Here is a 14,183-nt window from a genome sequence, read left to right as displayed (position 1 = left end):
ATAAATATGTAATTTAATAAGTTAAAAATAAAAAATGAATATGTAATTTAATAAGTTTTAAACTACTCTACGCGATTTAATAATTTTAAAAACTTCTCTACACAATTTAATAATTTTAAAAATTTATCTACGCGATCCGATAAAAAACTATAATTATTTTACATAAAAGGTGATGGAGAACACTTAACGGATAGAGAAAAAACTTAGCACTGAGACAAGAAAATAAACAAAATGAAAATAAACTTCTCCAACTTGACAATCATACAACTGGTACTAGTTTTAGAAAAAGCAAATGACCCTAGTTGATGATTCAAACTGCATGAATTTTTGTTGCAACATCTAAATAACACAATGGAAACATCAAAATGGGTATTGTAGAAATCCATGATGAACTAAATCCTTATGTACATTTCCTGAGTTAAATATCACAGCACAATAAGCGTTCAGGCTAGTAAAACATGATTGCAGATAATGGATACAGCACTTCTCCAATCTAGGATAATGAACTTATTAATCTTTCTGATTGGTACCATGAAATTGCCGTCCAGCCTCAACAGCTTCCCTGAAAGAAAACAGGGCAAAGAAATTGAATAAATGGACAAGTAGCCATGAAGTTAATGATACTATATACAATAATTTACTACATAGATTTGTGTAAAAGTTTATGGAATTTGTTTCGGCAACATGTTAAGGAATAGATTTGAACTTGAATGGATTGAGTTTCTTCATAAAGCAGATTGATGCGATGCTTTATTTATAAAGCAGACTTTCCTCTTCTTCTCGAATCTGGACAGATCTATTTTGGAGGAGATAGAGAGGGAAGAGGGCACTCCTTCATTTATTCCTATCCCTCCAGCTTTTTTTCATAACTTTTATTTAGTAAAAAGATTCAACAAGTTTTTGACAAACAGAGCCAAAAAACTATTTACAAATTTGAAGATCTGGAAGAGCACTCAAAAAGGATATATGATTATTGAATGTATGTGCTCAGTTTAATATTTTAAGTTTAAACTCCAGGCGCACACTTGAAAGGACATTTGGATGCTCAAATAAGAGATGCAAATATATTATTCTAGTGCCAAACACGAAACAAGCACCATTTTTATCCTTTGACCCAAACTCATATAAGATGACAAAGGAATCATCAATTTCAATAATATTATTATACCTGAAAGCCTCCACAAGCTCCTTGTTCTCAGGATCAAGTTCTACAGCCTCATAAAAGACACTTGCTGCTTCATCGAACCTCTGATAAAAATAGAAAGAGCTAGTTCATGACACAGGAATTACAAAGGAACCCAGGGAAGTGAACAACAAACTTAGAAGCCATACTTGTAATAAGCGTAGCGCTGCACCTTCTCTGTAGTATGCTTTAGGCCACTCTGGCTTGAGAGCTCTACAAGCCTTCGCATCAGCCAAGGCCTGCTCACCTTGCCCTAGGCGAATCCAGCAGAGGCTTCTATTTGATAGCAAAGTAGCTTCATTTGGGTCAAGATCTATGGCCTGGTAATTGTTTGAAAAGATTCAGTCAGTATGCAACTTCCTTTAAAAATTTCAGTCAGAGCTCACATTCTGATACTATCAATCTCAATCATAGCCAGGGCCAAAATCCAAACACTTTAATATATATATATATATAACTGATAAAAATACACGAAACATAAGAAATGAAAATGGCATTAAAGCGGGCACAGGAATTTTGATTCCAAAGAACTTCCTTTCTCATCCATTAACTTACCCCTGCTGATTGCTAGTACTAGTGACAGGAGACTAGTAAGCCCCAACTACAACAGGTATACTTGTCAACCATATAAAAACAAGACCACTGTAGTTATTTTTCCCAGTTAATGGTAAATTCATGGTTTAAGCTGTGTTTTGCCATGTTGATTACAACAAAAGTTCCAGCTACCTAGGAACAGCTTCATAGAACTTATCTCACTGTTTAACACAAGGTTTCATTAACCAAAGAGGTGACAAGAGCTTTAGTGTCACAAAGGACTTGCCGGACATATGTATAAACCAACTAAGGCCTCGGTGAATGGGAGCTCGTATATGTTTCACCTTAAAAATGTGTGAATCCAACACCTGAAATTGTAAGTCAACATCTTTAAAGAGTCCAATACATTAAAATAATTACCTGTGTATACGCATCTACTGCCAACAGATAGTCTTTTTTCCTGAAGGCATCATCACCTCGTGACTTTGCTTCTAAGGATCTCTTTTTAGCTTCAGGTGTCACCTGCATAAGGTGGAAGTAATTTACCAAGAGTTGACAAGAGCCTGAATACTGGATCAAGAATTTATTTTTCTTGCATCCCTATTTTGGTAAATCCAATTAAATAACGGTCTTTAACTAGATGGGACTATTTTTCAGCAATTAATCATTATAGATATGCATAATCTAACAAGAAAGATGTATCTTGATAGGAGAGCAAACATGGCAATAGCAACAACCAAACCTTTATCCCACTAAGTGAAATCGGTTATATAGATCCTCTTATGCCATTGGGCTCGATCTTCTACTATATCATCATTCATGAATTTTATTCTGTTTTATTGTTATTAAGCAAATCTTCTTTAAATTTTTTTCCATTGATTAATGTGTATTTGTCATGATCTCACATGACAAAACATAAAATTCACATCAGACTTCTTTAATAATATATCAACCTGGAAGTCCCATCAGCATATCATGCTAGATATTAACTACCATACTGCGACGACTACAGTCACAGGTTGCTGAATAAGCTACAGACATAACATCCACGACAATCAAAATATAACCAAAGGTAATCTAGGAGCCAGAATGCCACCTCAACAATATCTGGCTTTTGTAAAGTAGCACCTTGCGTAGAGTCAATTTCCTCCTTACGGATCTGCACAGCGAAGAAAGTGTTTAAAGCTACATGCAAACACCAAATGTAAGAATTAAACAGCAAAAAAAACTCGTCAATGTTTTAGAAATTGCCAATCATGATGCCTATCATTTGAACAAACAAGTGCAGAATAGACTTTTTCTTTTTGCAAGTATGCAATTTCAATTCAAGAGCACTAGGATTTTTCTAATCCATAAACCTGCTGCGAGCTTGCATCAGATTGCATGAATTCAATAACTCCATCAATGCTCCAGTTGGAAATCTTTGGAATTGAGGATGTCAATGGCAAAAGAACTTCAATAGCATCACGATTTCCTCTCAGAGCAGCAATCTGAATTGGCTTTAAACCGTCCTGCCAGATGTAGTAGATATGTACATTGAATACGCTTCCAATAATACTAAGTCAATAAAACTTTTCTATCAAATAAAATCTACCTGTATGATTTAGCAAATTAAGCTAGCCTTTCACACAATTAAGTTCAAGTACAATCCAGAAGAGATGTCAGAAACGATGATAAAATCATGTCATCATCACAACCCTTACCAATCCAGGTTCCTTGCCACTCTTAAATATTTCAACTATAGCAGCTTAATCCTAGTTCTTGTAACATGTATTAAACAAGATCCCACAAAAAAAAGTAAGAAATCAAGAATGACTTTCTTGATCATATGATTATTTGGATGTTTATTTATAGCCATCTAGGAAAATAAATCGGATCAAACTTGAACAATTCAAGTTACAGTATATATATTAGGATTTGATGACAAAAGATGTTGCATGCAACATCATCAATCCAAATTGTTTTACCTTTTCTAACAAAATGACATAAAAGGCTTTAAAATTTATCATTACACATTAAAGAAAAGCCATTAGCCATACTTTTTGTGGTTCATCCAAGGAAATTAAGCTTGAGATAGTTGATTCTGAAACTTAGTTTAGCCAAACAGAACAGTTTTCTTTTAATGACATTACTGTACAGAATTTAGATGAGCTCATTGTGATCCTTTGTTAAGAAAACATCCATGATTAAAGCAAATAAAAATGCACCTAAAACAGATTACATAGATCAACCACGCTAAAACAACATAGATCAACCACAGGAAACATATATATTGATATCTCTGAACCCACAAAAAAACACATTGATATTTAATATGTCATAAACAAAATTTTACTCTGATATATAATCACAATAAACCATACCTCATCACAAAGATTAGGATTTCCTCCAGCTTTTATTAAACAATTGATAATTTGCTGGTTTCCATTATCAGCAGCAACATGCAATGGAGTTGCTCCACCTGCGCTGACATTTGGATCAGCACCTGCCTATAAAGATAAAAGAAATAAATTAATAACTCAAATATATTATACAGTACATATAATGACTATGAAACTAAAGCAAACAATACCCAAATGAAACATTGAGTGAAATTGAACACAGAATGTCATGGCATTTACTTCTGTAATATGTGCTAAAAGTGGTAACAGTGTGCAGATTTCTGGTGTAATTTTCTTGAGGTTTAATTAAAAAGTTGAAAAATATATGTATCAAGGATATCTAAGTTAAATATAAATATTTATACTCTTTGTTTGACTTTATGATGTAATCTTTGTACCACAAAGTGCTAATCAAATTGGAATTAGTTTTATCAGCATGGATCAGGATACTGACATATTTAACCAGTAATATCTGCATAAAGAGACATGAAACAGCATTTAATTAGTTTAGTAGCAGTCATATTGAGAAAACAGTTCATGTTAAGTTTAACTAATGCTGAAACTAACACTGTTATCTCTGTCCTATGCAATCAAAAATCATCTACAACTACAAATAATGCTCTATCTGCCCTTAGTTTTCTATTGTCTCTGCTACTCACAAGTCTCGATAGTGACAAAATATTGGATAGAACCCCACATAAATTAAACTGAAATAATGGTGTCAACATCTTCCAGTTTCTTCTACATTGGCAAGGCATGGTCATGGTTTAAAATCCCGAGCCGTGCTAAGGTTTCAGTTCTAAACCAGAATGATATAGTTTTGATACCGTAGGGTGCCCGTGTCGATCTAGTTTAGGTATTTTTTAAATATAAAATATATAAACTAAAAATAAAAAATTATATATATATATATATATATATATAAAATTAATGAAATAATTTTATTAGGCTTTAATTAAACCTATTTAAATTATCCTAGTTATAGCTAGGAGTTGATTAAAATTATTAAAGACCATAGTGATCAAAAGCGCGAGGCGCAAAAAAGCGCTCAAGGGTCTTGGGGCTTAAAGCGCAAAGCGCAAGGCGAAGCGCGGGCTTTACGGAAAAAAGCGTAATAAACAATAGGACTCTTATATTTATTAAAAATCTTTCAAAATGTCTTTGAAAATCCAAATAACCATAAACAAATATTCTTTGATAAAGTTGTAGATTATTGAAAATCACAAGTCTTTGAAAATATAATAGAGGAAATATCAAATATCAAAATAATCATCTTCTTCATCTTCATTGTCCAAATCTACGTCATCAGCTCCATCGCTTGATTTGTATCCATCAGTATCCTCTTCTTCAGTTTCATCATCAAGATTAATTTCTTCTTCATTAACAAGACTAGTTTGAGCTGAAGATAGTTTCCTTTTTGCAGATGCAGATAATGATGCCCCTTTTGAAGAAGATGCATTTCGAGATCGAAAGCCATATGCACTTTCACCAACCCCAGATGCTTGTGCTACATCACTCCAACGCAAATCTTCACCTTCGTAGACAAAATCATTATCATTGTCTTTATCACTGTCATCCAATTTACCCAACAACCATTCATTACTATCATCTATCTCTGACAAAGTAATAGGATCAATTTTGTCTCGCATGTCATATCTTCTCCTCAAAACTCTATTGTACTTGATATATACCAAATCATTCAATCGTTGTTGAGACAACCTATTCCTTTTCTTAGAATGTATCTACAAAACAAAATTAAAAAGTAAAAGGTTAAGTTCATAATATAAATTTTAATATGTATAAAAAAAATTCCAACTTACATGTTCAAAAACACTCCAATTACGTTCACAGCCTGAAGAAGAGCATGTGAGGTTTAAAATCTTCATTGCAAATGTTTTTAATTCAGGAGTTGATGCATCATAAGAAGACCACCAATCAGCTTAAAATACAAAAACATATAAATTATAAGATTAACTTTATTACCATCCAATATTAATATTGCATAATCTATTATTTATAAATTTACCTGGTGATTTTAAAGTTCTTTGTCGGATAGCCATTGGCAAACCAAAAAGTCCTTCTGCTTTCTTGTATTTTTCCAATTGATTCGTGATCTTATCTTGTAAATCCTCACCTCTCACTAATCTGGATATGCACTTGTACAAACCCTCCATCACTTCTGTATCATTTTCTATATCAGAGTTTGAGTAAAAACACTCTGGATTCAAGAAACATCCAGCTGCGTGCAAAGGTCGATGGAGTTGAATGTTCCATCTTTTGTCAATGAGTTCAAAAATGCTACGATATTTCTCTTCATTATTGTTAAATGACGCAGCGATAGCTTCTTTGGCCCTGTCCATTGACTCATAGATATAACCCATAGGAGACCTTTTTTCACCATCTACCAGCCGTAATACTTTCACCAATGGGCCACCAACCTTTAATGCAAAAACCATATTTTTCCAAAAAGAAGACATCAATATCACTTCTGCTACACGTTTTCCTGCAACCTCCTTAGAAAATCGACTATTTGCCCACTTTTCAGATGTAAACATCTTTCTCAGATTTGCTTGTTGTACATGAAATCGCTTTAAAGTTAAAAAAGCGGTTGCGAAACGTGTCTTTGCGGTTCTTACCATGTCTCTCTGTCCAGTAAACTCTCTCATCATGCTTAATACTTGTGGTCTGTTGTAAATATAACCATTAACCATCAACGCTCGTTCATGCAATTTTCTGAGATGAGGAATTTTGAATATATCCTCGAGCAACAAATCTAAACAATGAGCTGCACAGGGTGTCCAGTACAAGTGTGGAAATCGATTTTCCAAAAGACGACCTGAAAAACAAATAAATTTAATAAAAAAATAATAAAAATATAATTCAATTATAATTGAAACATGAAAGTAACAAAAATTTAAAATATTACCTGCACTGACATTGCAACTTGCATTATCTGTTACAATTTAAACCACATTTTTTTCTCCAATGCGATACACAAATTTAGAGAGTAACTCAAACATCTTGTCCGCTGTGTGAGAATAGCCTGAAGCATCAACTGATTCGACAAATACACTTCCTTTGGGACCATTCACCAAAAAATTTATAAGAGTCCTACCCTTTTTATCGGTCCATCCATCTGCCATGATTGTGCACCCAAACTTAGCATGATCTTCTTCATGGGATTTGAGAAGCGAATTCGTATTTGCCAACTCCTTCAAATACTTAACCCTCACTTCATGATATGATGGAGGTTTCATCCCCGATCCAAATTGTCCAATAGCTTCAATACAAGGCTCAAAAGAATCATATTTTACAGCATTGAAGGGAATTCCAGCATCATACATCCATCTTGCAAATTTCTCAACTGCAATTTCTCTTAACTTCTTTTTATTTTCATCAAATTGTCCTTTATTTTTTGCACGTCTTTGCTTGACAATTTCATCGACATCTTTCATAAAATAAAGGTTAATAGGTCCAGTTTGTTTACACTTTTTACCTTGGACCGTAGGATGATTGCTTGAATCAGATATTGGTCGTTTCCCTTTCACTTTAGTTTGATGATCATCTTCTTCCTGTTCTTCCAAATCTTCCAAATTATCAACATCATCAGAATGAGGAATTTCATCCATTTGATTCTTCAAATAACTCTTTTTTTGCATAAACTCTCTAATTTCTTCTTTAACATGCTCGGGACATTTCGGACAAGCTTTTACATTTCTATTGCCCCCAACTAAATGTAGCTTGTGTCGATAAATTCCACCATTTGTTATTTTACCACAGAAAATACAACCAACAACATTTGGGTTTTTAGGATCCGAACATGTTGCATAATTCCAAGCAATATCCTTTCGAGTTGATGGAGTTGTTGTATTTGACATGGTTAAGAATCAATACTGCTGAAAATGAAATCAATAATAATGATCAATCAATAAATAAAATAAAAAACAGGAAAAAAAAATTAATTATAGAATATAGAATACAAATCTGATTTATATGAATTAAAAAAATTTAGTAGTTTTTTAAATTTAAAATTTATTTTTTATATATTTAAAATTTTAAATCTAATTAATACAATTTATCAAATTTGTTTATTTTAAATATATTTTTTATGTATTTAAATTTTAATTCTGATTTACTGATTTATTTGAAATTTGAATGAATATTTTTTTTATTTTAAATAAATTTTGTATATATTTAAATCTGATTTATATAAATTAATTAGATTTTTTTTATATTTAAAATATATTTTTTATATATTTAAATCTAATTAATAAAATCTATCAGATTTTTATATTTTAATTTTTTAAAATTTTTTTATGTATTTAAATTTTAAAACTAATTTACTGATTTATTTGAATTAATAAAATTTTTTAATATATTTTTTATATATTTAAATATGATTTATATAAATTAATTAGTTTTTTTATATTTTAAATATATTTTTAATAATTTTTAAATCTGATTTATATTAATTAATAAACTTTATTAGTTTTTTATATTTTAAATATATTTTTAATAATTTTTAAATCTGATTTATATTAAGTAATAAAAATTATTAGATTTTTTTAATTTAAATATAATTTTATATATTTTATTGGGATAATTTAATTAGGTTTTATAAAACCTATTCGAAATATCCTATTTAAGTGAGGAGTTCTTTAATTTAATTAAATAAATAAAAACAAAAAAAAAATTGACGCTGCGCTACAGGGCTCACGCCCGACCGCGACACCGTTGCGGCACCGGAACCGTCGCAAGACGCTGCCGGCGACGCCGGAGGCGTTCGGCGACGATGCCGGAGCCGTCGGAGGAGTCCGGCGATGCTTCCGGCGCCGCCGGAGGCGTCCAGAGCCACCGGAGGCATCGCGGGTCGCTGCCGCTGGAATCGTCCCGCGGTGCTAGAAGCTTCGCCGGATGCCTCCGATGGCGCCGGAAGCGTCGCCGGACGCCGGAGAAGCTTCCGACGGCAGGATTTCACCGAAGAAGCTTTTAATTTTCACAGGAAGAAACAAAGCAAGGAAAAGACGACGAAGCTTACCTGGAAGGGATGATTGCGACGTGAGGAAGACGAAGAGGCAGCAGCGATTTGAAGCAGAATAGCAGATGAACATTAATGAGGTTGTTTAGGGCTTTAAACTTATAAACAAAACAAATCAAAAAAAAAAAAAGGAAAGTAGAGAAAGTCTCGCGACGCGCAGGGAAGCACCGCGACGCGCAACGAAGCGCACGCTTCTTGGAAGGCTTGCGCTTCCGAGTTCCCAGAAGCGAGCCGCCTTCGCCTCGCTGCGCCTCGCACTTAAGCGAGTGAAGCGACCGCTTTTTACAACTATGTTAAAGACTAAGTTTATTATTATGCCCAAGTTAAATTGCTTCCACCGTCCTTGTTCCGCAATGACCGCGAGCACGCTAGCCCGAGTGGCGCGTCTAGATTCGTTGTTGGGTCCTGGCGACGGTTCAAACACATCCCCAGGCTCGCACGATGATTCTGGATGCGTCACAGGGCTCGCGTGACGCTTTCGGACCCATCGCCTTGCTCGCGCAATGCTTCCGGACCCGTCGCCTTGCTTGCGCGATGCATCCGGACTCGTCGCCGGGCTCGCACGATGCTTCCAGACTCATCGCGGGGCTTGCATGATGCTTCCAGATGCATCGTCGGGCCCGTGTGAAGTGTCACGACATGCCGTTGTTGTGCCGATACTGGTCTATGAGCAGAACAAGATGTTTTGCTCATATTGGGTGAAACAAAACGAGATTTGAAACCATGGGTATGGTAGTTCCATACCGACAGACCTAGTTTTGGCAAATTGCAGCCATACTGAAACATTGCCTTAACCAAAGATCATTACACAATGCAATTACTTAGCACCATGCATTTCATCCCCTTAAAATGCACGAATCATCTAATACTTATTCTGTACCTTGCCGATTCTTCACTAATTCACATATCACAGCCACAGGTATGCTGTAATTTACTTTGTTTCGCCTTTTAAAGAACTCACGTAAGATCATTGTGTCACACTAATTGCACTTCCCAAGCCACCACAATTAAGAATAATTTGTAGCACAAGTAGTAAACCACTATGCCCTTCAGACCTTCCCACAATCCTCAGAATCAGGAAGAACAAATCCATAACATTACTTCAACACAAACATTTTTTTTGTCTCAAATGAAGATGCATTTAGTCTGAATGGATATTTCATAGCACTTGAAATAATTAAAATATTGGAAAGGACTTGAGTATAAAAGCGATGTTACTAGAAGTCTAGAACCACGATCCATATATTCAACCTCAACAACTTGTACAATTCAGGACTAAAGTTATGAACGAATTAATGAGACATGTGAATGGTTCAATATAGCAAAAGCAAGAAAGTAAAGCAATGACAAGAGGGATATCAAGTAGACTCTATGAGAAAAGTTAGAAAATTACAGCTGACCAATATTTATCTTCGATAAACAACATATAGTCACACAACTTGCCACTTTGAGAAAATTTCATAATCAGATATGGAATTATACCTCAAGTAGCAACTCCAAGCATGGAAGTGATTCAGCTGCAACAACCGATAACAATGGAGTGATATTGTCATCAGTTTCAGCATTTGCCTGCAGAATTTTACATTATATATCAGCACATTTTATTATTACACAAAAGCCTGTCATCCAATCAAAAGTTAGAATGCATGAGCATTGAGACGAAAAATGAAAGTCAAGGATGTGGTAGATCTTTTCTTCAGTAAGGAAACAGTAATCTCCTTTGTATTAAAACAAAATGATATTTTACAGTTTAAGAAAATGCATGACATTTAATAACTATTTTGACCAATTGAGCTATAAAGGAGCATACAGGCAATAATGCATTATATGATGTGTTAAAAAAATACGCTTTTATATATTCCATATAATATACCAGAGTAATCAACCTAACAATCAAAATAGATAATACTTGCATCTACCACATACTAATAAATTTAATCATCTTAAGCAAACTATAAAGCCAGAGTTAACACTTAACATTGTGTATGAATCTAAGTAATATATATCAGAACACAAATTGTTTAACAATGCATGTTAACACCCACCCAACATGATATATATAAAACAAAATTTAAATATTTAACTAGATACATAAAATTCACTTTTTGTTTGTTATTTAGCGAATTTGTTCAATTGCATATCAATATCTAGCAGTTAATGAGTCAGTCAGTATCATCCTTACACAGTGAAAAATGTAAGCAAGCATATGTGCTTCACTGCATAAGACTAGAGTAGTATAAAGAACTTACAAGGGCACTATAAAAATAACGTGCTAGACCAAAATCACAATTAATTCATGTAGTTAAAATGGAACTATTTAACGCGCACGCGTGCACATAAATCCTACAGAAGTAACTGCCATGGCCTCTCCAAGGTACGCCAATGAAATGATGAAAGGAGAAAATCTGTCATTTTGCTTTACCAAAAATAACAGTTTCAAGAAATAAAAAACATCAACATAAATGGACATGATTTTATGCCAATATTTCAAATCATGGTTCAAATACATAATCCAACAGAAATTCATTAAAAGGGCAGCCCGATGCACGAAACTCCCGCCTTGCGGGGTCCCAATGAAGGATCCATTGTACGCAGCTTTACCCTGCTTTTTTTTTGCAAGAAGCTGTTTCCAGGATTCGAACCCGTGACCTTTTGGTCACATGGCAACAACTTTACCGTTGCGCCAAGGCTCCCCTTCTCCAACAGAAATTCATTAAATGAAATAAATACTCAAATATCAACCAAAGCATAAAGTTTGGAAATACTTGGGAAGGATACCTTTGCATGGTGTTCTAATAAAAATTTAACTGCATCTGGCTGTCCATGACCAGCGGCCCATATCAAAGGAGTACCAGCATCACTTTGTGATTCAATGTCAACACCTTTTGAAAGTAAGAGCTTCATAAGTTCAAGGTTCCCTGCACATATTAAGGAAAATAAGATGATAAATCTGACAACCAAAAGGGAATATATGTGTTAAAGAAGCCATTATAAAGAAAACTTATCAAAAACATTTAATATCAATAATATTTATTTTTTGTCAGATGCACTCAAAATATGAAATGTAGTTTAAACAATAACAAAAGAAAGGGATAAATAAGTTGGATAGAATGATAAAGAATAATAAGAAACAATGTAATTAAAAATATAGTCTCTAATAAATAAAGAAACCACTAGTAACATTGAACTTTGTTTTGTCCTATCATCAGGCCATGAGAAATGGGAAAATGCAGAATTTCACTTTTATGAGTTCCAGATGAGGAAAAATAGAAATGGCCTTGAAATTTCCAGCTCAGTATGTATACATCAACCTTTTTTCAGGCATCATTTATGTCCACGACCTTTTCCCTCAATTTGATGTTCAATACATAATCCAAATTGTGTTCTTCGTTTGACGTAAACAAATGATGTATGGTACCCCATAAATGCTACATACAGGAGAAGAAACAAATGAACACTACTTCCAATGTCATAATCTTACTGCAATTGATATGCTTTATGACCTTCCAAGTCTTTAATTAAGTAAAAATTTCTCCATGTATTGTATGTAATCTACTTAGATGCTATATTCTTTCAACAGCTATCAGAGAAATCGTAACATGGCTTTCTAGCATATACAACATAAGTAGACTTATCATAGTGTGGCGCAACAATAATGCCTCCTTATTAACAGAACTGTTCATGTTAAGTGCTAATAGACCTCTGACCATGATTAAGAGAAATGTACTAACATAGAAGAAGAGTAGACCTATTCCAGCAGCATGGTGAAGAGCTGTTGCTCCTAAATCACTAGAAGCAGAAGGGTCTGCCCCCTGTTCGAGAAGATACTTTGCTGTTAAATAATGTCCTTGACGAGAAGCATGAATAAGAGGTGTCTCACCTGCAAGGAAAACAAAAGTAGATCTAATTCCTGCTCTCATTCTGTTCATTTTAGATAAATATAAAACATCAAGGGCAGAACACCGTGGACTTTACAAAATGCAAAGTTGAATGGGTAAAAGCAAAGACTAGCTAACAAAAAATTCTGCATTCTCTTTCAATGATAAGTACATAATCAATAACTTAATCCAAATTTGTAGCCAATTTATGCAAATATATAAATCAAACCCATACCATCATCATCCTTCACGTCGACATCGAGCTTCAACTCCTCCAGCAAGTACTGGCACACCTCAGTCCTCCCTTCTCTAGCCGCAAAATGAAGCGCTGAACGATTGTTGGCGTCCTTCACATCGGCAACGGTTGCGGCAACGCCATTCCCCTCGTCCAGCACCTTCGCCAACTCTGTAGGCGCATGAAAAGGATCAGAAGGCAATGCAAAAGAAAATTCAGAGAAAGAGCGTCGGCAAGGGAACTAACTCTTGAAGAGATCGAGGTTCCCTGTGCGAGCAGCATTAAGAAAGTTCTGGACTGTTTGCCGCACTGGATGGAAGAAGAAGAAGAGTAGCGAGAAGAAATCAATAGAACAGATTCAAGATCGAAGAACAATAAAAAAAAAGGGAAGAAACGATTTGTTTTCTTCTCGATTGTATGGGAGAAATACCTGACAGTGCTGCGGAAGCATCGCGGGCCATTGTTGGATCTGAACGATCTTTTCGCTTTGGAGGTTTGGGGGCGAAGGGTTTTACAACCGAGTCGAACCTTCCAGATCGGCTTTGAGGTGGAACCGAACCGATTTTAACCCTAAATCAGGATTAGAGCTATTTAGTAGAGACGTAATTCAGATCCTCTGTTCTCATTTTTCTCTGTCTCCGTGTCTCATTGTCGATCGGACGGATCAGATTAGATCTCAAGACATCATGACATCTTTAAAATATATGTAGTATCCTCATAATGTATAAAATATCCTTGAAATTTAATCTGATCCATCCAATCGACAATGAAATACGGGGACAGAGATAAATGGGAACAGAGGATCCGAACTGGATAGAGATGAGCATAATTTAGAATCACGATTGATTTAGGGTCATATAAATAAATAACTAAATCAGGATTGATTTAGGCTCGCAGAATTGGACGATTCTATTTAAAAATTTTAAAATCTAAT

General features: G+C 34.5%; 2 protein-coding genes across 2 annotated transcripts; both read right to left on the bottom strand.

Annotated features, from left to right (window-relative positions):
* Positions 1 to 223: 223 nt before the first annotated feature.
* On the bottom strand, positions 224 to 13,803 carry LOC121970376 (ankyrin-1-like). Its single transcript, XM_042521069.1, has 13 exons — positions 13,680 to 13,803; positions 13,496 to 13,558; positions 13,250 to 13,420; positions 12,885 to 13,016; positions 11,915 to 12,054; positions 10,619 to 10,705; positions 4,081 to 4,206; positions 3,076 to 3,228; positions 2,814 to 2,876; positions 2,138 to 2,239; positions 1,333 to 1,503; positions 1,169 to 1,248; positions 224 to 562 (listed from the first exon to the last, which is right to left on the bottom strand). Exons 1-13 carry the CDS (start codon positions 13,708 to 13,710, stop codon positions 511 to 513), a joined length of 1,371 nt encoding a protein of 456 aa, XP_042377003.1. The 5' UTR covers positions 13,711 to 13,803; the 3' UTR covers positions 224 to 510.
* On the bottom strand, positions 5,311 to 6,875 carry LOC121970377. The gene is made up of 3 exons (XM_042521070.1): positions 6,125 to 6,875; positions 5,919 to 6,037; positions 5,311 to 5,840 (listed from the first exon to the last, which is right to left on the bottom strand). Exons 1-3 carry the CDS (start codon positions 6,807 to 6,809, stop codon positions 5,352 to 5,354), a joined length of 1,293 nt encoding a protein of 430 aa, XP_042377004.1. The 5' UTR covers positions 6,810 to 6,875; the 3' UTR covers positions 5,311 to 5,351.
* Positions 13,804 to 14,183: the final 380 nt, after the last annotated feature.

This window comes from Zingiber officinale, chromosome 4A (assembly GCF_018446385.1).
Source record: "Zingiber officinale cultivar Zhangliang chromosome 4A, Zo_v1.1, whole genome shotgun sequence".
Taxonomy (NCBI): domain Eukaryota; kingdom Viridiplantae; phylum Streptophyta; class Magnoliopsida; order Zingiberales; family Zingiberaceae; genus Zingiber; species Zingiber officinale.
This window is presented reverse-complemented; position numbering and strand designations above follow the sequence as displayed.

What these genes read in the sequence shown, in the direction of transcription:
- LOC121970377 (XM_042521070.1), bottom strand. Translation starts at nt 6,809, where the DNA reads ATGGTTAATGGTTATATTTACAACAGACCACAAGTATTAAGCATGATG. An exon ending in AAGAACTTTAAAATCACCAG is followed by an intron (nt 6,038 to 6,124) that starts GTAAATTTATAA and finishes TTGTATTTTAAG; the next exon opens with CTGATTGGTGGTCTTCTTAT. An exon ending in ATTGGAGTGTTTTTGAACAT is followed by an intron (nt 5,841 to 5,918) that starts GTAAGTTGGAAT and finishes TTTGTTTTGTAG; the next exon opens with ATACATTCTAAGAAAAGGAA.
- LOC121970376 (XM_042521069.1), bottom strand. Translation starts at nt 13,710, where the DNA reads ATGGCCCGCGATGCTTCCGCAGCACTGTCAG. An exon ending in CGACGTGAAGGATGATGATG is followed by an intron (nt 13,017 to 13,249) that starts GTATGGGTTTGA and finishes TTTTCCTTGCAG; the next exon opens with GTGAGACACCTCTTATTCAT. An exon ending in CAGCGCTACGCTTATTACAA is followed by an intron (nt 1,249 to 1,332) that starts GTATGGCTTCTA and finishes TATTTTTATCAG; the next exon opens with AGGTTCGATGAAGCAGCAAG.